Source organism: Pogoniulus pusillus, chromosome 8 (assembly GCF_015220805.1).
Source record: "Pogoniulus pusillus isolate bPogPus1 chromosome 8, bPogPus1.pri, whole genome shotgun sequence".
In the NCBI taxonomy this organism is placed as follows: domain Eukaryota; kingdom Metazoa; phylum Chordata; class Aves; order Piciformes; family Lybiidae; genus Pogoniulus; species Pogoniulus pusillus.
Window position 1 is genome coordinate 18794598 of NC_087271.1, and position 22207 is coordinate 18816804.

At 53.4% G+C, this 22207-nt stretch overlaps 1 protein-coding gene across 1 annotated transcript; it reads right to left on the reverse strand.

Moving 5' to 3' along the window:
- Window positions 1-20624: 20624 nt before the first annotated feature.
- Window positions 20625-21882, reverse strand: DIRAS3 (DIRAS family GTPase 3). Its single transcript, XM_064148298.1, has one exon. It carries the CDS (start codon window positions 21431-21433, stop codon window positions 20837-20839), a length of 597 nt encoding a protein of 198 aa, XP_064004368.1. The 5' UTR covers window positions 21434-21882; the 3' UTR covers window positions 20625-20836.
- Window positions 21883-22207: the final 325 nt, after the last annotated feature.

A 22207-nucleotide genomic window follows, 5' to 3' on the forward strand; every position in this document is an offset into this window, starting at 1 on the left:
AAAGGTCTGGAGATCATCCAGTCCAGCCCCTCTGCTAAAGTAGGGGCACCTACAACAGCTTGCCTAGGATCACAATGGCCAGCTGGAGTTGGAAGCTCTGCAGAGAAAGAGACTCCACAACCTGTCTGGGCAGCCTACTCCAGCACTCCAGCACCCTCACAACAAAGAAGTTTCTTCTCCTCTTTAGGTGGAACCCTCCTGGGTTTCAGTGTGTGTCTGATACCTCTTGGCCTGTCACTGGGCACCAGTGAAGAAAGTCTGGCCCCATCCTCTTGCCCTTGCTCTTTAGAAATTGATAAGAACTGAGATTATCAAGTCCAAACATTAACCCAGCACTGTCAACTCAACAAGTGATCGAATGATTTGGGCTGGAAGGGACCTTGAAGATCAACTCATTTCAAATCCCTGGCACTGGCAGGGACACCCTCCGCTAGGCCAGGTTGCAAGTCACCAACCTCCATCTTCAGCTCTCATGATATACAGTGCTAACTTTAAACTACAGGGCAGCAGCCTTCTGAGTGCTGGTCATGACCTGGCCAAATTTGTTGGGGGCCCAACCAACCTGACCTAGTTGGAGATGTCCCTGCTGAGTGCAGGGGGTTGGACAAGATGAACTTTGAGGGCCCCTTTCCACCTGATGCCTTCTGTGATTGTGACTGATGGTCACCTGCTATGCTCAACTCAGCACCTCCAAGAACACAAACCAGCAACAGAAGCTGACCTGAGAGATCAGAAGGGTTTACCTGTTTCAAACATTTACCTGCAACACAAGCACAAACCAGGCTGGCTGCTTCAATGGGATGGGTAAAAGAGAAGTTCAACCAGAAAGCTGAAGGAGATATTTTAGCAGGGCCTGTTGTGGCAGGACAAGGAGTGACAGTTTGAAACAAAAAAGAGGGAGAATTCAACTGGATGGAAGGAAAAAAATTGTTCAGCATGAGGGTGGTGAGCCTCTGGTTCTGGGTGCCCAGAGATGTGAAAGATGCTCCATCCCTGGACCCACTTGGGGTCAGGCTTCATGGGTGCTTTGAGCAATCTGATCTAGATGTCCTTGCTGACTGCAGGGTGGAGTAGGACTGGATGGACCTTTGAAGGTCGTTTCCAACCTAAACCAGTTTGTCTTCTGATTCTGATTGCTCTGCTGCTGCATGTTGGGCATAATCCATGCAAGGCACGCACCAAAGTGTGCAAACCCTCATGAGAAACTCTACAGATGCCAACCAAGAAGCTACCATTGAGGAGTAATTGCTGTGTTGAGCTTTCCTGAAGCTGCCACTGCCCAGTCATGTACCTTCAGGTCCCTGCAGACATCCACTGCCACAGAAGGCTGCAGCCCACTGTGCCCATGCCCTTCCTGAAGTGGCAGAGCAGGAAGGGCACAGATAACTCATTAACCAGAGCACGGCAGGATCCGGAACCACCACTGACACTTCTTGGAAGGAAACCAAGCCCTGTTTGCCAACCAGCCAAGGACCTTGGCAGGGAGCCCTGGCACGGCTCAGGAGGTGGCTGAGCGCCGCGAGTAGCTCTGGGATTTGCAGCGCCTCTGAAGCACGGAGACAATTCCCAGCACACTAACCCCACAGGGGCAAAGCCACAGCAAGGACCGTGGTGGGGAAAGGGCCAGACAGGGGTGGTTGGGGTCTTTTGACTGGCATATGGCAGCAAAGTGACCAGGGCAGGAACCTCAGAAAGTCCAGCATGGGCAAGTGTAGAAGAACAAGCCCTGCACAGGTGAGGGGAGACCTGCTGGAAAGCAGCTCCATGGAGAAGGACCTGGCAGTACTACTGGACAAGCTGACCATCAGCCAGCAATGTGCCCTCCTGGCCAAGAAGGCAAACAGCCTCCTGGGGGACATGAGGGAGAGTCTGGCCAGCAGGTCGAAGGAGGTTCTCCTTCCCATCTGCTCTGCTCTGAGGGAGCCACATCTGGAATAGTTCTGGGCTGCCTAGTTCAGGAGAGACAGGGAACTGCTGGAGAGGGTCCAGTCCTTAGGAGCCTGGAGCATCTCTGTGAGGAGGAAAGGCTGAGAGCCCTGGGGCTGTTGAGCCTGCAGAAGAGCAGCCCCAGAGGGGATCTGAGCAATGCTCAGCAAGAGATAAAGGACCTGAGGGGAGCAAGAGGATGTGACCAGACTCTTCTCAGTGGTGCCCAGGGACAGGACAAGAGGCAAGGGCACAAAGTGGAACCCAGGAGGTTCCACCTGAAGAGGAAGAGAAACTTCTTTGTTGTGAGGCCTGGAGCAGGCTGCCCAGAGAGGTTGTGGAGTCTCCTTGTCTGGAGAGCTTCCAACCCCAGCTGGGCATTGTGCTGCTGGGCAAGCTGCTGTGGGTGCCCCTGCTTTAGCAGAGGGGCTGGTCTGGGTGACCTCCAGAGGCCCAATCCAACCCCTGCCTTGCTGAGAGTCTGGGATTCTATGACCAGGAAAGGCTTTGGCAGATGGGTTGAGCTGCAGCCCTCAGGAAGAAGTCAGAGGAGCAATTAAATTCCACAATTCTCAGGAACTCAGTGGGATAAAAAAGCACTGAAAGCTCCCAAGGGATGCTCCATAAGAAGGAAATGTCAGAAAAATGTTAGCACAGTCAATTGTGCTTCCTGCTGAAGACCAAACCCATCTCTGAACGCACCCAAAACATGCCTATGGCTCATAGGGGCTACTCTCCATCCTGGGGCCACAAAGCCTCAGTAGTCCTGCTTAATCAAAGCTTGAATTGAATAAGCCATCAACCTCCCCTGCCCCCCAGACCCAACATAACTGAGATTATGTTTGGGCTCAGAACTCCTCAGGGCAGTCTGGACTTGGGAGATACTTGATAACTCCTCTAAAAGCCTTCTCCAGATGTGCAGATAGCTGGAGTGGAAGTGTTCACAGGTCAAGGCATCCTCAGGAAGGAATAAATCAGGGAAGGATGTGTGGGAGAGGGAAAGAGAGAAAAGAAGGCTGCTAAATGGATCCCTGACCCTCCAGCCAAGGGTATGATCCCAAGCCAAGATACTCCTTCACCACGGGCACCAGCATCTGCTCCCACTGGAGCATCTCTGCTCTGCAGGACAAATCCCTTGCAGGCTCTCCAGGAGGCGAAATGAGGTTTGGGTGGGAAGCAGCTCCCAGAGCTATCAGTGCCGCCTCCATAGAATCACTGGATCGTAGAATTGCTTTGGCTGGAAAAGACCTCCAAGGTCATCAAGTCCAATCCTTAACCCAACACCTCCATGGCCATCAAACCATGTCCCACAGTGCCATGGCCACATGTTTCTTGGACACCTCCAGGGATGGGGACTCTACCATCCCTGGGCAGCCTGCTGATCCCAGCTCCAAGAGGTACTTCTCAGTGCAAATGCCGTGCTGAGGGACATGGTTTAGTGGTGCATCACTGGTTGGACTTGATGATCTTAAAGGTCTCTTCCAACTAAAACAATTCCAGGATTCCAAGGTTGGGCCAAAAGGCCTGATTCTGGGGGGGAGGTTGAATCTAAAAGGACAGCTGAAAATCATAGAATCATTGGGTCAGAAAAGATCTCCAAAGTCACTGAGTCCAACCTTCAACCAACACCAGCATGGCCATTAAACCATGTCCCCAGGGGCCATGTCTACGTGAACACCTCCAGGGATGGTGACTCCACCACCTCCTTGGGCAGCCTGTTCCAGTGTCTGACCACTCTTGCAGTAAAGAAATTGCTCCTCATGTCCCACCTAAACCTCCCCTGGTTCAACTTGATTGCTTATTCCTTGGGAGAAGGAAGGCTCCAGCCTCCTTTCAGGGAGCCACAATGAGGTCGTCCCTTAGCTTCCTTTTCTCCAGGCTGAACAAACCCAGGTCCCTTAGCTGCTCCTCACCAGGCCTGTTCTCCAGACCCTTCATCAGTTTCACTGCCCTGGGTGGATTTGGGCATCAGCTCAAACTTACTCATGGGAATGACCACCAAAAGGGAAAATTTTCCCTACACCACCACCACCTTTACTTAATTTCATGTCATTAATTAGCAGGCACACTCAGATGCATCAAGTATCTCCCAAGTCCAGACTGACCTGGGAAGACCTGAGCCCAGAGACCTGACAGCAGAGGACAGGACCTAGATATTAACGACAGGCAGCACAGGAAAGACTTTTCTGGAGACAGATTTCCTACATCACAAGCCCTCTCCCCCTGGGGACCACCAATAGACCTGCCATCACCCCCACACCTCTGCTTCCAGAGCTCCCCAACTTTTCCCATGGACAAGCTAGACCTGCAGCACCAGCTGGTGGAGCCAGAAGACTTTGCCCTGGAGCTCAGCCCATGCACTGCCTTTCTAATGTCAGCCAGGAGAACATGTAAGCACCCCCAGCCAGCACAACACCCAGCACCCCCATGCTCTCTCTCTCTCTCTAATCACAGCCAGCACAACACCCAGCACCCCCATGCTCTCTCTCTCTCTAATCACAGCCAGCACAACACCCAGCACCCCCATGCTCTCTCTCTCTCTAATCACAGCCAGCACAACACCCAGCACCCCCATGCTCTCTCTCTCTCTCTAATCACAGCCAGCACAACACCCAGCACCCCCATGCTCTCTCTCTCTCTAATTACAGCCAGCACAACACCCAGCACCCCCATGCTCTCTCTCTCTAATCACAGCCAGCACAACACCCAGCACCCCCATGCTCTCTCTCTCTCTCTAATCACAGCCAGCACAACACCCAGCACCCCCATGCTCTCTCTCTCTCTAATTACAGCCAGCACAACACCCAGCACCCCCATGCTCTCTCTCTCTCTCTAATCACAGCCAGCACAACACCCAGCACCCCCATGCTCTCTCTCTCTCTAATCACAGCCAGCACAACACCCAGCACCCCCATGCTCTCTCTCTCTCCAATCACAGCCAGCACAACACCCAGCACCCCCATGCTCTCTCTCTCTCTAATCACAGCCAGCACAACACCCAGCACCCCCATGCTCTCTCTCTCTCTAATCACAGCCAGCACAACACCCAGCACCCCCATGCTCTCTCTCTCTAATCACAGCCAGCACAACACCCAGCACCCCCATGCTCTCTCTCTCTCTAATCACAGCCAGCACAACACCCAGCACCCCCATGCTCTCTCTCTCTCTAATCACAGCCAGCACAACACCCAGCACCCCCATGCTCTCTCTCTCTCTCTAATCACAGCCAGCACAACACCCAGCACCCCCATGCTCTCTCTAATCACAGCCAGCACAACACCCAGCACCCCCATGCTCTCTCTCTCTCTAATCACAGCCAGCACAACACCCAGCACCCCCATGCTCTCTCTCTCTCTAATCACAGCCAGCACAACACCCAGCACCCCCATGCTCTCTCTCTCTCTAATCACAGCCAGCACAACACCCAGCACCCCCATGCTCTCTCTCTCTCTAATCACAGCCAGCACAACACCCAGCACCCCCATGCTCTCTCTCCAATCACAGCCAGCACAACACCCAGCACCCCCATGCTCTCTCTCTCTCTAATCACAGCCAGCACAACACCCAGCACCCCCATGCTCTCTCTCTCTCTAATCACAGCCAGCACAACACCCAGCACCCCCATGCTCTCTCTCTCTCTAATCACAGCCAGCACAACACCCAGCACCCCCATGCTCTCTCTCTCTCTCCAATCACAGCCAGCACAACACCCAGCACCCCCATGCTCTCTCTCTCTCTCCAATCACAGCCAGCACAACACCCAGCACCCCCATGCTCTCTCTCTAATCACAGCCAGCACAACACCCAGCACCCCCATGCTGTCTCTCTAATCACAGCCAGCACAACACCCAGCACCCCCATGCTCTCTCTCTCTCCAATCACAGCCAGCACAACATCCAGCACCCCCATGCTCTCTCTCTCTAATCACAGCCAGCACAACACCCAGCACCCCCATGCTCTCTCTCTCTAATCACAGCCAGCACAACACCCAGCACCCCCATGCTCTCTCTCTCTAATCACAGCCAGCACAACACCCAGCACCCCCATGCTCTCTCTCTCTAATCACAGCCAGCACAACACCCAGCACCCCCATGCTGTCTCTCTAATCACAGCCAGCACAACACCCAGCACCCCCATGCTCTCTCTCTCTCCAATCACAGCCAGCACAACACCCAGCACCCCCATGCTCTCTCTCTAATTACAGCCAGCACAACACCCAGCACCCCCATGCTCTCTCTCTCTCCAATCACAGCCAGCACAACACCCAGCACCCCCATGCTCTCTCTCTCTCCAATCACAGCCAGCACAACACCCAGCACCCCCATGCTCTCTCTCTCTCTAATCACAGCCAGCACAACACCCAGCACCCCCATGCTCTCTCTCTCTCTCTAATCACAGCCAGCACAACACCCAGCACCCCCATGCTCTCTCTCTCTCTCCAATCACAGCCAGCACAACACCCAGCACCCCCATACTCTCTCTCTCTCTCTAATCACAGCCAGCACAACACCCAGCACCCCCATGCTCTCTCTCTCTCTAATCACAGCCAGCACAACACCCAGCACCCCCATGCTCTCTCTCTCTCTAATCACAGCCAGCACAACACCCAGCACCCCCATGCTCTCTCTCTCTCTAATCACAGCCAGCACAACACCCAGCACCCCCATGCTGTCTCTCTAATCACAGCCAGCACAACACCCAGCACCCCCATGCTCTCTCTCTCTCCAATCACAGCCAGCACAACATCCAGCACCCCCATGCTCTCTCTCTCTCTAATCACAGCCAGCACAACACCCAGCACCCCCATGCTCTCTCTCTCTCTCTAATCACAGCCAGCACAACACCCAGCACCCCCATGCTCTCTCTCCAATCACAGCCAGCACAACACCCAGCACCCCCATGCTCTCTCTCTCTCTAATCACAGCCAGCACAACACCCAGCACCCCCATGCTCTCTCTCCAATCACAGCCAGCACAACACCCAGCACCCCCATGCTCTCTCTCTCTAATCACAGCCAGCACAACACCCAGCACCCCCATGCTGTCTCTCTAATCACAGCCAGCACAACACCCAGCACCCCCATGCTCTCTCTCTAATCACAGCCAGCACAACACCCAGCACCCCCATGCTGTCTCTCTAATCACAGCCAGCACAACACCCAGCACCCCCATGCTCTCTCTCTAATCACAGCCAGCACAACACCCAGCACCCCCATGCTCTCTCTCTAATCACAGCCAGCACAACACCCAGCACCCCCATGCTCTCTCTCTCTCTAATTACAGCCAGCACAACACCCAGCACCCCCCCTCACCTTCCTAGCAGAGCAGCCTGGAGGCAGTGAGGGCAATGCTGGGTCCCACAGCATCATCTTATCATGATGGTAACTGGGATGGAGGTGTGGGTTTTTTCCCCTTCTCAGCTTAAAGCACCAGAAACCTTTCTACTTTCCCCAGGTCAACCCTGACCAACACAGCCACCTGCTGCCATGGGTCAGCTGTTGGAATTGCCCAGTTCATGGAACCCCAGAGTGGTTTGGGTTAGCAAGGACCTTTAAGGGGCATCCAGTCCAACTCCTCTGCAGCCAGTAGGGACAGATGCAACTAAACCACGTTGCTCGGAGCCCCAAATATCCTGACATGGAATGGTCCCAAGGATGGGGCAGCTACCAATTCTCTGGGTAAAGCCAGGGTCTCACACCCTCATACTGAAGAACAACTTCTGTCTCTCCAGTCTGAATCTCCCTCTTTTGAGTTGAAACTATCACCCCTTGTCCTGTCACAACAGGTCCTGCTCAGAAGTCTGTCCCCAGATTTCTGACTGGCCTCCTGAAGTCCTGAAAGGCCACCAGAAGGTCTGTCCCTGTGCCTCCTCATCTCCAGGCTGGAGAACCCCAGCCCCTCACAGCAGAGGTTCCAGCTCCCACTTAGAATCACAGAATTGTTTAGGTTGGAAAAGACCTCCAAGATCACCAAGTCCAACCCTCAACCCAACACCACCATGGCCATTAGACCATGGCCCACAGTGCCATGTCCATCCATTTCTTGAACACCTCCAGGGGTGGTGACTCCAGCACCTCCCTGGGCAGCCTGTTTCAGTGCCTGACCACTCCTGCAGAAAAGAAATTGTTCCTCATGTCCAACCTAAACCTCCCCTGGCACAGTTTCAGGTGATAGAATGCAAGGAAATAGCCTGATACTAGGGAGAAGAAACCAAAGCCCACCTCACTCCAGCCTCCTTTCAAGGAGCTGAAGAGAGCAATAAGGGCTCCCCTCATCCTCCTCTTCTCCCCAGGGACAGAATGAAGGTCTGAGGATCGGGAGAGAGCTGAGGGAGCTGCCACACAAAGGTCACTATCACTGCACAGACATCACCACAATTTGAAGAGCAAGACCAGACAAGATCTCTCCCATGAGCTGTAACCACCTCTGCTCATGGAGAGGTTTGGAACAAGGAAGAGATGATTCAATAGAGCACCACCAGCATCAACTCATGCAGCTGCCAGTGTAGACAGGGTTGGAAAACTGAGCTATGCCCATCCCACCACCTCTAAACACTCCATGAAGGATCATACCCATGCAGTGGGGACTAGCAATGAGGCCTGATAAGAGTTAGATCAAGACTGGACCTGATGATCTTCAAGGCCTTTTCTAACCAAAATGATTGCAGAGATCCAAAATGTGCCCAAACTTAACACGTCCCTGTCCAGGGACAAGAAAAGGGATGGGAATGGAAATGGTGTAAAGAAATGGAAGAGCCCTTGCCAGTAGGGGTTGGACTTGATGATCTCCAGAGATGCCTTCCAGGCCCCACCATTCTGTGACTCCATGAAGAGCAAGCTTGGCTTCTGCTTCAAGTTGATCTGACATTCCAGATCAGACTCGATGTGTCCCTGAGCAGCCTGATCCTGCTGGAGGTGTCCCTGCTGACTGCAGAGGGGTTGAACAAGATCACATTTGAGGGTGCCTTCCAGCCAAATGCAATCAGTGATGGTTCCAGCCTCAAGCTGAGCCATTGAACCAAGGAGGAGAGAGGCCCAAAGTGATTCACGAGCCCATGGAGTACCCATGGCATCCCAGAGCCCTGCAGGAGGAACAACCCATGCTTCTTTTTTCCCCACTCTGGAGCTCCATCATGTGCCAAGATCCTGACAGGGCTGCAGGAAGCTGGACATAAACACATCTCCTGCTCTGCCAAGCAACCAGAGGGACACAACTTAAAATACACCCTTGGGGGTGGCCCTGAACATCTTCAAGCTATGCACTGCCCACACCCACGAGGGGTGCTGCCCCAGGAACCAAAATGCTTCTGAACATGGAGTGCACCACATCCCAGGCCTCTCTTTCAAAGGCCTTCTCCCTATGGACGCCCAGTTGGAAAGGGCTGAGCTGCTCTGCAGTACTGAGAAAGCTGGAGCCTACCAAGGTGTGGATCCCAGCCATGCTCCCACCTCCCTTGCTAGCCCCATCATGGACCTTCTTGCTTCTACCTATCTTCCACCTCTCTTATGGACCTTCTCACTCCTACCTATCTCTGCACAACCTCATGGTGAATCCTATCGTAGCTCAGTCACTCTGAGTACTTTTGTCACTCCCTCTGCTCTTTCTGTTACTCCTCAGCTTCACACAAAATGAAAACCTCCTGCTCATGCCATGAGGACATTCTCCTCCTCCCCCCACCTACTGCCCTCTGCAGCTTAGAGCAGGAAAGATGGGATTGCAGAGGGGACCACGGTGTGGCATGCAGGATGAACGCTGAGCCTCAGACACACGAGGTCTAGCTGTGGAATATTGCAAAATTCCCAAGCCAGCTGCATGATTCCAGCAGTGATTCATGTGGAGCAAATCCCAAGAGTCACCAAACATCTGCAGCTTTCATGGCCCAAGAAACACCCACTCCACAACCACCCTCAAGGTCTGAAGAACTCACTTTCTGCTCCCACTAAAGCTGCCACCCCCACAGGCTGTGCTGCCATTCAGCCACCCCTGGCCAGGCTGCAGAGCTGAGTCAAAAACAACCTCATGAAGTTCAACCACAGCCAGTGTGGGGTCCTGCAGCTTGGGAAGAAGAACCCCCTGCAGCAGCCCAGGTGAGGGGTAAGCTGTTGGAAGGCAGCTCTGTGGAGAAGGATCTGGGAGTGCTGGGGGACAAGTTCACCATCAGCCAGCAACATGTTGTCGTGGCCAAAAGTCTCCTGGAGTGCATGAAGAAGAGTGTGGCCAGCAGGGAGAGGGAGGTTCTCTTGCCTATCTACTCTGTCCTAGGGAGGCCACACACAGAGTAGTGGGTCCAGTTCTGGGCTTCCCAGCTCAAGAGAGACAGGGAACTACCAGAGAGAGTCCAGGGGAGGCTACAAAGATGCTCAGGCTGAGGGGCCTGGAGCAGCTCTGTGAGGAGGAAAGGCTGAGAGCCCTGGGGCTGCTGAGTCTATAAAAAAGCAGCCCCAGAAGGGATCTGATCAATGCTCAGCAAGAGAAATAGGACCTGTGGAGGACAGGAGGATGGGGCCACACTTTTCTCAGTGGTGCCAAGGGACGGGACAAGGGCACAAGCTGGAACCCAGGAGGTTCCACCTGAAGGGGAGGAGAAAATTCTTTGTTGTGAGGCTGCTGGAGTTGACTGCACAGAGGTTGTGGAGTCTCCTTCTCTGAAGACCTTCCAAACCTATCTGGTCATTGTGATGCTGGGCAAGCTACTGTGGGTGCCCCTGCTTTAGCAGGGGTGCTGGACTGGATGATCTCCAGAGGTCTCTTCCAACCCCTGACATTCCGGGACCCTCTGAAAACTAACTTGACTGCAGTACTGGCCCCACCTATGTTCACTCGAGGCCATGGTGGTTTTGGGTTGATGGCTGGACTAGATGATCTCAGAGGGCTTTTCCAACCCAAGCAATTCTATGATTCTCCTCTAGCATTTCTCTGCTCCTCTGGTGCTCAATCACAGATGAACCACCAGGAGCTCCAAGTCAACAGAAGTGGCACTTAAGAGCTGGACACTTGGCAGCAAACTCCAGTTGACATCTAACCCTAATCAGGTTGTTTCCTGATCGTCACAGCTAACAAGATCCAGCTTCCCAGCAACACAGCCTGGCTTCCAGAGTCCTCCCACACCACGTCACAGTCACCCCAAGCCCTGTCCCCATCCTGTCTGTGTCGACAAATCCATCTCCCTGCTTGCCAGTTGAAGCCATAAGCAACAATGGTCCTGCTGCCCATCCTCCAGTGGCGATGACACAATCCTGGCATCCATGGGATGCATGTGGTGGGGTCAGTGAGAGGGGTCAAGCACCAGTGAGACGGATCAGTGCCAGAGTGGGGGGCACAAGTGCCAGTGGTGGGGTTAGCACCAGCAGGGGGATTAGTGCCTGTGGGGAGCCAGTACCAGCGTATGCGGAGGGTCAGTGTCAGAGATGAGGCCAGTGCTAAGATGGGGTCAATTTCACAAAGCATCAGTGCCAAAGGAAGGGGGTTCAGTGCCAAAGAAGGGAGGGCTGGTGCCAATGGTGGGGTTAGTACCAGTAGAGAGGGAGGTTACTGCCAGCAGGGGTTCAGTACCAGTGTGTTTGTGTGGGGCAGTGCCAGAGCTGTGGGGTCAGTTCCAGCAAGAGGATCAGTGCCAGAGAAGGGGGGAAGGGGGAGAGGGTGTCAGTGCCAGAGAGGGAGGTTAGTACCAGTCTGTGGAGGGGGAGTGGGTCAGTGCCACAGATAGGGGGGAAGGAGATGGATGGGCTGAGTCAAGCAACAGCCCAGCATGGATCCTCATTCCCAGCAGCAGCTCACAAACACCCCACGTACCCCAAGTTCCCATCTTTCCCCTCAAAACAAGCACAGGATTTAAACTGAGAATCAAGTCTGGCAGCTTAAAAGCTACTCCAGGCAACTCCTTCCAGCAGCAGGGTGTGTAATCCCGAGATCACCACCAACCCTCCCACAATAACGACGCTTCCCACTAATTAAAACTCCTTCCCACACTCATCCCACAACTCCTTGCACATGGGAAACTTCCTCCCACAAGCTGAGTGGCCAAACTCCCATCACCTGGTGGGTGGGAATGGGAGAAAATTGAGAAAATTCCAAACATTTAGAGAAAAGTTTGGGCTGCCTCTCTCTGGAGCTGCTTGCTTCCAGTTCTGGGCACCCATCGCCACCACGGCGAAGGTCTGGGTGGAGGTGGAAAGGATGGGAGCTGCTGCAGAGCTCTTGTTTTTTAGAGCAAAAAAAACCAAACCCACTTTTTTTTGGTCTTTTTTGTTATTTTGAGATAATTTTGTAATTTTTTTCCTCAGATAATTCAGCAGAATTTGGGCACACATCTTGTTGAACCCCATCACAGAAACTTTCAGCTGCTTGCTCCCCCTCCCCACGTCCCTTCCTCAACAAAGCTGAAAGAAAAAAAGGGTGCAGAGCTCGGTTTTAAGGGGAAAAAAACCCTTTTTTGTTGTTGTTATTTTGAGATCATTTAATTTTTCAGATGCTTAAGCAGAGTTAGAACCTCCCTGGAGCTGCACACTTGTTGAACCCCAGCACAGCAACTTTGAGCTGCTTGCTCCCCCCCCTCCTCATGTCCCTTCCTCAACGAAGCTGAAAGGAAAAAAAAGGGGGTGTGGGGTGCAGAGCTCGTTTTTAAGGGAAAAAAACCCTTTTTTGTTATTGTTGTTATGTTGAGATCATGTAATTTTTCAGATGCTTAAGCAGAGTTAGAGCCTCCCTGGAGCTGCACACTTGTTGAACCCCAGCACAGCAACTTTGAGCTGCTTGCTCCCCGTCCCCATATCCCTTCCTCAACTAAGCTGAGGCGGGGGTGAAAGACAAAAAAGCTGCAGCAGAGCTCCTTTTTAAGGGAAAAGCTGCAGGTTTTTTGTTATTTTGTGGTAAGTCAGTATTATTTTCTAGGTATATAGGCAGAATTTATACCAGCAAAGCAACTTTGAGGCGCTCACTCCCTCTCCCTGTACCCCTTTCCCAACAAAGATGAAGGGAAAAAGGCAAAAAACCATAAAAAGCTGCTGCAGAAGCTCTTTTTTAAGGGGAAACACGATTTGGGGGGGGGGTATTTTGAGATCATTTAATTGCATTTTTTAGATAACTAAGCAAAAGTGAGGCCTTCCTGGAGCCCCACGCAACTTGTTGAACCCCCATGGCAGCAACTCTGAGCGGCTTGCTCCCCCTCCTCATGGCCCTTCCTCAACAAAGCTGAAGGGGAAAACAGGGCGCAGAGCTCATTTCAAGGCACAAAACCTTTCCTTGTTCTGTTCCTATTTGGAGATAATTTAGGGGTTGGGGTTTTTTTTCAGTCCCCCCCCCCACACCCCGCAGATATTTAAGCAGAATTAGGGCCTTTCTGGGGCTGCATACAACTTGTTGAACCCCACCACAGCAACTTTAAGCTGATCGCTCCCTCGCTCCTTCAACTAAGCTGAAGAAAAAAAACAGACCGAAAACGCCCCAAAAGACCTCAAAATAAAGCTCGGAATCAGCTAAAAACCGCCCCCCCAATTTATGAACCGCGCGGGCCCTTCCGGGCCCAACCCCACCCCTCGGCCCACCCTAGGGTGGACGGCAAAACCCAAACCGCTTCCCCCTCTATCTTACCGAGTCCGTAGGGCAGCTCCCAGCCCAAGAGAGGCCCCCCCCAAAATCGCTCCCTAAGGCCCGGCTCGGCCCGGTACTCACCACCCTCGGCTCCCCGTCCTCCGCCCTCAGCACGTCTCCAGGGGCGACCGGAGAGGGAAGGCTGGCCACGCCCACCGCCGCTTAGCCACGCCCACCGAGCACTGACCACGCCTGCTTCCGCACTCACCACGCCCATGCCGCTAGGCCCTGCCCCGTCCGGGGCGGGGCTTACCTCTTGTGGGCGTGGCTACGGCGGCCATTAGCGGAGGCGGAGCTTAAGCCGCTCATCGAATAAGGCTTAGGAATGGGAGTTTCTGATTGAGCGCTAACCGTGGGCTGCGCAGTGTCACAGTGTCACAGTATCACAGTGTCACAGTATCACAGTATCACAGTATCATCAGAGTTGGAAGAGACCTCACAGATCATCAAGTCCAACCCTTTACCACAGAGCTCAAGGCCAGACCATGGCACCAAGTGCCACGTCCAATCCTGCCTTGAACAGCCCCAGGGACGGCGACTCCACCACCTCCCCGGGCAGCCCATTCCAGTGTCCAATGACTCTCTCAGTGAAGAACTTTCTCCTCACCTCGAGCCTAAATCTCCCCTGGCACAGCCTGAGGCTGTGTCCTCTCGTTCTGGTGCTGGCCACCTGAGAGAAGAGAGCAACCTCCTCCTGGCCACAACCACCCCTCAGGTAGTTGTAGACAGCAATAAGGTCACCCCTGAGCCTCCTCCAGGCTAAACAATCCCAGCTCCCTCAGCCTCTCCTCGTAGGGCTGTGCTCAAGGCCTCTCCCCAGCCTCGTCGCCCTTCTCTGGACACGCTCAAGCATCTCAGTGTCCCTCCTAAACTGGGGGGCCCAGAACTGAACACAGGACTCAAGGTGTGGTCTAACCAGTGCAGAGTACAGGGGCAGAGTGACTTCCCTGCTCCTGCTTGCCCACACCATTCCTGATGCAGGCCAGGATGCCACTGGCTCTCTTGGCCACCTGGGCACACTGCTGGCTCATGTTCAATTAATTAATCGCTGTTCATTAGCTGCCTAGTGCCTTGCAGTGCAGCCTGCCTGGCAGAGCAGTCCGGGACTGCCATAGCAGCACTGGAGCATGCGCTGGGCACCGCTGAGAGGGCACATTACACGCACTGAAGTGCGCAGTGAGCACACTGGAGCCTGCGCTGAGCATTTTGGGTCCGCTGGAGCACACACTGGGCACGCTGAGTGCATCACAGCTTTCACTGGGCATGCTAGGTGCACTACACCGTGCACTGCACCATGCACTAGTCACGCCAGAGCAGCTACTGGGTGCACTGGGACATGTACTGGGCACACAGGGAGGGCATGTTAGGTGCACTGGAGCACACCATGGGCATGTTAAGTGCACTGCAACATGCACTGGGCATGCTTGGGTGCACCGGACCATGCAGTGGGCACAGTGTGAGAGCACACTGAGTGGCCTGGAGTACAGAATGGGCATGCAGAGCACACTGCAGCATTCACTGGGCACACTGGGTGAACCAGAGCATGCACTGGGCACTGTGGTGTGTGCAAGAAGCACAGTGGAGCATGCAAGAAGCACAGTGTATGCTCCACTTTGCTTCTCACACAGTGGAGCATACACTAGGTCATTTGGTGCATACACTGGGCCTGTTTGGTCTGATTCCATGGAAGGCTGATAATACACTGGTGTCATCCATGAAGACCTCTCTATGCCAGAAAGAGCAGCAACTGGGCTGTACTGGTGTCAGCCAAAACCTGGCTATGCTCATCACCAGGCAATACCAACTTCACTCCAAGCATGTCCTCAGGATGCAGCTTCTCCATCTGATGATGGTTTGACTCAGTGATCTTGGAGGACTTTTCCAACCAAAACAATTTTATGATTCCATGATCTTTCTTCACACTGGGGCTGGTGTTTTCTCCTGGCCAGCTGCCTCCCCGTACTCCCATCTCCTTTTTCCCAGGCTTGATGCTTACAGAGAATATGAGAGGTGAGAGACAGCAGCAGAAGTTGGGTGCTGAGATGCTTCCCTTGACCACCCTTTCCACCCTTTGGAAAGCCTCATGTCTAAACCCAGCATCCCTGGGGAGATACACTGAACTCTCAGCGCTCCCTGCCTAATAAGGGCTAGAGTTCAGGCAAGGGCCACACTGCAGGAACAGAGACCTGCAGGACAGGAGATCTTGGCTCAGCCTGCACTTTGGCCACGAGAGAGCAAAGCCAGATTCCTGCCACCTGTTTGATGCTGCTGCTCCTTTCTTCCTTGGAGCCACTGTTCCAGGGGTGGCCGAGAAGCTCCAGCTCAGCACCATCCAGGCACCACAACTGTCCTGCCATACCCACTGCTTGTGAGTGGGGTAGGTTCCACTAAATGAGCTGAAAAGAAATGTGGAGGCTTTGTACAGCTCTTAGCAAGGTGGGGATTGGTCTCTCCTCCCAAGGAACAAGCAATAGGGCAAGAGGAAATGGCCACAAGTGACTGAAGATCACATTCTGTGATACTGTGACCCACAACCTCCCTGGGCAACCTGTGCCAGTGCCTCACCACCCTCACTGCAAAGAGCTTCTTCCTAACATCCAGTTTCAATCTCCCCTCTACCAGTTCAAACCCATTCCTCCTTGTCCTGTCATGACAAGACCTTGTCAATAGTCCCTCCCCAGCCCTCCTGTAGCCCCCTTCAGATACTGGAAGGCCACTCCAAGGTCTCCTGGAAGCCTTCTCTTCTCCAGGCTGCAGAGCCCCAACTCTTGTAGCCTGTCCTCATAGCAGAGCTGCTGCAGCCCTCTGAGCATCTTGGTGGCCTCCTCTGGACTGGAATGTCAGGGGCTGGAAGGGATCTCCAAAGCTCATCCTATCCAACCCCCCTGCCAGAGCAGGATCTCCTATACCAGATCACACAGGAACACATCCAGGTGGATTTGGAATATCTCCAGAGAGGGAGACTCCACAGCCCCCCTGGGCAGCCTGTTCCAGGGCTCTGTCACCCTCACAGGGAAAAATTCCTCCTCATGTTTACATGAAGCTTCCTATGCCTCAGCTGCCACCCAGTGCCCCTTGTCCTGGCACTGGGCATCACCCAGCAGAGCCTGGCTCCAGCCTCCTGCCACTCTCCCTGCACATCTTTATAACCATTGATGAGGTCACCTCTCAGGCTCCTCTTCTCCAAGCAGCACAGCCCCAGCTGCCTCTGGCTCTTCTCCTAACAGAGATGTTCCATTCCCTTCAGCATCTTTGTGGCTCTGTGCTGGGCTCTCTCCAGCACTTCTATGTCCCTCTTGAACTAAGGGGCCTAGAAATGGACACAGGACTCCAGATGTGGCCTCAGTAGGGCAGAGTGGAGGGGCAGGGCTCTCCTTTCAGGGAGCTGTAGAGCCAGAAGGTCTCCTCTCAGCCTCCTCTTCTCCAGACTGAACAACCCCAGGTCCCTCAGCTGCTCCTCCCCAGACTTTTGTGTTAGATCCTTCGCCAGCTTTGTTGCTGTTCTCTGGCCCTGCTCCAGAGTGCTGCTTCTGCATATCACTTCAGAGCTCTGCAAGGTCAGAAGCCAAGGAACTGATTTTTCAGAGCAAGATTTGAGACATGTTTTAAAGCAACCTTAGGGTGCTGAAACGGAGATCTGCTGAAACCCCATGTTGAACCCCATGTTGCTGCTCTGCTCAGCCCATGTTGCTTCCAACTCCCAGCAGCTGTTTGGTGAAGAAATTCAAAGGCAGGGTTAAGTTAGTGCTGGAGTTACAAACCTGGCTGCTCAAGGCCAGGAACCAAAAGTCCTCAGTAAGGCCTGAGCAAAGGGCAGTGAGGAAACCCAGACAGTGACTTTGCCTGCAGTGTCTCAGCCTCACACCCAACCACCTGGGCTATCACCAGATCTCATGATTCCATCAGGACAACAGAGACAGCTGTGGTCACATCATGTTCCCAGAGAGAGGTTGTGGAGGCAGTGATAGCAGCTCAACAAATTGTCTTAGCACCTTCCCTGACCTCATCTCACTACGTCTGAGCTGACAATGAGCACTGCAAAACCACCGGCGAATGCTGGTAGTGAATGGAGCTCGGAGTGAATGAGGGGAAGGAAAACAACCAACTGGAGAAACAGTGAGTGATCCTCCTGCTCACCAGAGATGAACAATGTGTCCAGGCACGGCTCCAAGCTGAAAAGCTCACAGGATGCATAAATAGCTCCATGAAAAAGCCTGCTGTGCTGTCGGCAAACAGCGGTGAAGGACCAAGGCTGGGACATCCCACCAGAGAGGGCTCTACCAGACATCAGACCTGCTTCTTTACTGCAGGCACACAATTCCCACACCATCCCAGGGCCTCAGCAGGGGGAGGTTTGGAAGGGATCTCTGGAGGTCATCCAGTCCAACCCCACTGCTAAAGCAGGGGCACCCACAGCAGTTTGCCCAGCAGCACAATGCCCAGCTGGGCTTGGAAACTCTCCAGACAAGGACACTCCACGACCTCCCTGGGCAGCCTGCTCCAGGGCTCCAGCACCCTCACAACAAAGTTTCTCCTGCTGTTCAGATGGAGCCTCCTGGGTTCCATTTTGTGCCCACTGCCCCTTGTCCTGTCCCTTGGCACCACTGAGAAGAGTCTGGCCCCATCCTCTTGCCCCCCACAGGTCCTTTATCTCTTGCTGAGCATTGCTCAGATCCCCTCTGGGGCTGCTCTTCTGCAGGCTAAACCTGAGCACCACATCTACACAACTCCTGAATATCTCCAAGGATGGGGGCACCACCACCTCCCTAAGCAAGCCATTCAAATGCCTGAGAGCCCTGCAAGAGAAGGAATCTCCAATATCCAACCTTAATTTCCCTTGGTGCAGCCTGAGGCCATTTCCACTTGTTCTTTGGTTGAACGAGTGACTCAGCTGCTCCTCACCAGCCCTGTTCTCCAGATCCTTCACCAACTTCATTGCCATTCTTTGGACCCGCTCCAGAACCTCAATGCCCTTCTTGGAGTGAGGAGCTGAGTCACTCAAATATGTGAGTTATTAACATGGATAGAAACCTCATGGCTTTGGCTATTATTAGTCTTCAGCAGCAGAACAAGTAATGGCTGAGGGAACAGGTCCTCCTCAAGCATCTTGAGCAGCAAGCCAACAGTTATTAATAGCTGCTAATGCTTTCAGGCTAAGAAAGGGAATGTTCCTCCCAGCATCTCCTGTTCAATACTTTGCCCATTGTTACCAGTAACATCATTTCACCAGAGAAGTGCTATAAAAAGCAGCAGCTCCTCTCTGTCCCCTGTAAAGCACCAGCAGTGCCATCCTCACATGTTGCAGTTAGTTCAGCCTTCTGTTTGGAGTAACCTGGACACAGAGCAGGAGCATGGGCTGAAAGCACCTGCTTCTGCTTGTTTACATGAGATGGTGCTCAGCTGTGCACTGCAGATGAGGCCCATCATGGTTGTTTCACAGGATGTCAGGGTTTGGAAGGGACCCAAAGAGCTCATCAAGTCCAACCCCCCTGCCAGAGCAGGACCTAGCTCAGGTCACACAGGAGCACATCCTTAACGAGAAGTAAAAAAAAAAACAGAGCAGGAGGAAGGAGAAAAGAGATCAGAGAATCACTGAATTGTTTTGGTTGGAAAAGACCTTTGAAATCATGGAGTCCATGCATTCTCTAGCTCTCCTAAGGCTGCTGCTAAACCACATCCCTCAGCACCCTGTCCCTGCTTCTTTGAAACACCTGCAGGGACGACGACTCCACCACCTCCCTGGGCAGCCTGTTTCAGTGCCTTGCAGGAAAGAAATTGTTCCTCATTTCCAACCTAACCCACCCCTGGCACAATTTCAGGCCATTTCCTCTTATTCTATCATTTGATACCAGAGAGAAGAGACCAACTCTTGCTTCAGCCTCCTTTCAGTGAGTTGCAGAGAGCCAGAAGGTCTTTCAACCCCCTTTTCTCCAGGCTGAACACCCCCAGTCCCTCCTCACCAGCCCTGTTCTCCAGACCCTTCACCAGCTTTGTTGCCCTTTTCTGGACACCGTGGAGCACCTCAGTGTCCTTTTTGGAGTGAGGGGCCAAAAACTGAACATAGTATTCAAGATGTGGCCTCCCCAGTGACAAGTGCAGGGGCACAATTGCTTCCCTGCTCCAGCTGGCCTCACTATTGCTGATCAGGGCCAGGGTGCTCTTGGCCTTCTTGGCCACCTGAGCACACTGCTGGATCATCTTCGTACGGGTGGCTGTCAGATATTGGAGACCACACAGGAGAACCTCACTTTTAGCATGGTAGGCTCCATCTGGAGCCACCTAAGTGCTCATTTGCAGAGCAGATGCCCAGCTCTGGTCATTAGATTCCTGAAAACAAATCCTGAAGTCCACACGTGGCAGAGGTGCCCAGGGAGGCTGTGGATGCTCCTTCCCTGGAGGTGTCCGAGGCCAGGCTGGACGGGGCCTCGAGCAATCTGCTTGGTGGAAGGGGAGTTGGAGCTAGATGGTCTTTAAGGTCCATTACAACCCAAACCATTCTGTGAACTATGATTTATTTCCAGCTGGAAACCCTTAAAAAGCTAGATGTGTTTGCAGGAATAGAGATGTTTTGAATCATGGGATCATAGAATCGTTTTGGTCAGAAGAAACCTTTAAGTCCAACCTCCCACCTAAGTCTACCTTGGCTGTTAAGCCATGTCTGAAGTACCACCTCCAGACCTTTCTTGAACACTTCCAGGGATGCAGCATTCATCTTTTTACTCTTTCCATGCTGAAAGTGAAGTTTTCCTGCGTGCTCTGCAATTCCCAAGACTTGTGCTGTTGTGGGAGTGATTTCAGCTCTACCTGTGTATGAGTCACAGAACAGTTTGGATTGGAAGGGACTTTAAAGACCATCTAGTTCCAACTCCCCCTGCCATGGGCAGGGACACCTTCTGCTAGACCATCTGAAGCCTCATCCAGCCTGGCCTCAGACACCTCCAGGGAGGGGGCATCCACGACCTCCCTGAGCAACCTGTGCCAGTGTCTCCCCACACCATGTTTGCTTTTATCCTGCTTTTGCTCTGACTTCCTCTCTCCCACATTTTTGTTCTCGACCAACATTTTTTCTCTTCCTTTCACTCCTGACATGAAAAACTCCTCCTCCTTGCATTGAATTGCTAACAGCAAACATTTATTGGTTTAAAAAAATAAACATGCAGAAAGCCTCTTTCAAACCAACACAAGGAACAACCCAGCAGAGGTCGAGGAGCAAAGCAGCAGCTCTGTCAGGGATGGGTTCATCTGCAACCTCCAGCAGACATATGTCTTCCATGGGGGGAGTCCCTTCTCTGGTGGCTCCACACAAGTGCAGCCCAAGTCAGTCACATAACAGAGCACTTGCCTTGCAGCTTGTCTTTCTGTTTCAGCTGCTTGGATTTCTTCCCATCCACCTGGAGGCTGACGTTTCGCCTCTTCTCCAGGTTCAAGAGCTCCTGGAAGAGCTCCTGCACGTTGTAGTTCATTTTGGCCGAGGTCTCCATGAAGGAGCACTTCCACTTGCTGGCCAACGCTTGCCCCTCACTGGCATCCAGCTCCCTTTGCACCTCATCACTTTTGTTGCCCACCAACATGATGGGGATTTTGTGGACGTCCTCTTTAATCTGACAGATCTGCTCAAAGATAGGCTGAAGGTCTTGCATGGATTGCCTGCTGGTGACCGAGTAGACCAGGATGAAAGCGTGTCCCCTGGAGATGGACAGCCTCTGCATGGCAGGGAACTGGTGGCTGCCCGTGGTGTCCGTGATCTGCAGGGTGCAGATGCTCTTATCGCAGCTGATAACCTGCCTGTAGGTATCCTCGATCGTAGGGATGTAGGTCTCCCTGAAAGTCCCCTTTACAAAACGAAGGACCAAGGAGCTTTTACCGACCCCGGCGGCTCCGAAGACAACCACCCTGTAATCGTTGCTTTGTTCGGGCATGTCGGCTGCAGGGCGGCGATGCGAACGAAGGTTTTAACCCCCCGAAGCCCCAGCTCCTTCAAGTTTATGCTCCTTTGTCCAGAGGGGGCCTGTGGAGAACGGAGGCGGTGGTGAGAAGGAGAAAAGCCGAGAGGAAGAGAAGGGATCCGTTCAGGCCATCTCGGTGCGTGATGGAAGTAAGCAATTAAGGCAGGCACTCCCCTCCCAGCCGCTTGCTCTCTTGCCTTAAAGAGGAATCAGCCGCCCCAGGCACTCCTTCCGTCCACACTCACACTTAGGAAAGGTGAAACTACCTTCATCTGCGGCCATCGGCTCCTCAGTGCGGAGAAACGAGCCGGAAAATCTCCCACCAGCATCGGGAAAGCTGTACCTGAGCCCCAGCGCTGCGGGGAGAGGAGGCTGCGCTTGGAGCCTGCCTCCGCCACCGCCTCCCTCCTCCTCTTAGTACCCGCTGGCAAGCAGCGCTCTTGGCTTTTTCTCTCTGCTGCTGCTGCATGCTCCATCCACCCGGTGCCTCCAGAGCTCCTTGGCTTTCTCTCTCTGCTCCTGCATGCTCCATCCACCCGGTGCCTCCAGAGCTCCTTGGCTTTCTCTCTCTGCTCCTGCATGCTCCATCCACCCGGTGCCTCCAGAGCTCCTTGGCTTTCTCTCTCTGCTCCCGCATGCTCCATCCACCCGGTGCCTCCAGAGCTCCTTGGCTTTCTCTCTCTGCTCCTGCATGCTCCATCCACCCGGTGCCTCCAGAGCTCCTTGGCTTTCTCTCTCTGCTCCTGC

Bases quoted from the DNA above. Each gene is read 5' to 3' on its own strand.
- DIRAS3 (XM_064148298.1), bottom strand. From the start codon at position 21,433: ATGCCCGAACAAAGCAACGATTACAGGGTGGTTGTCTTCGGAGCCGCC.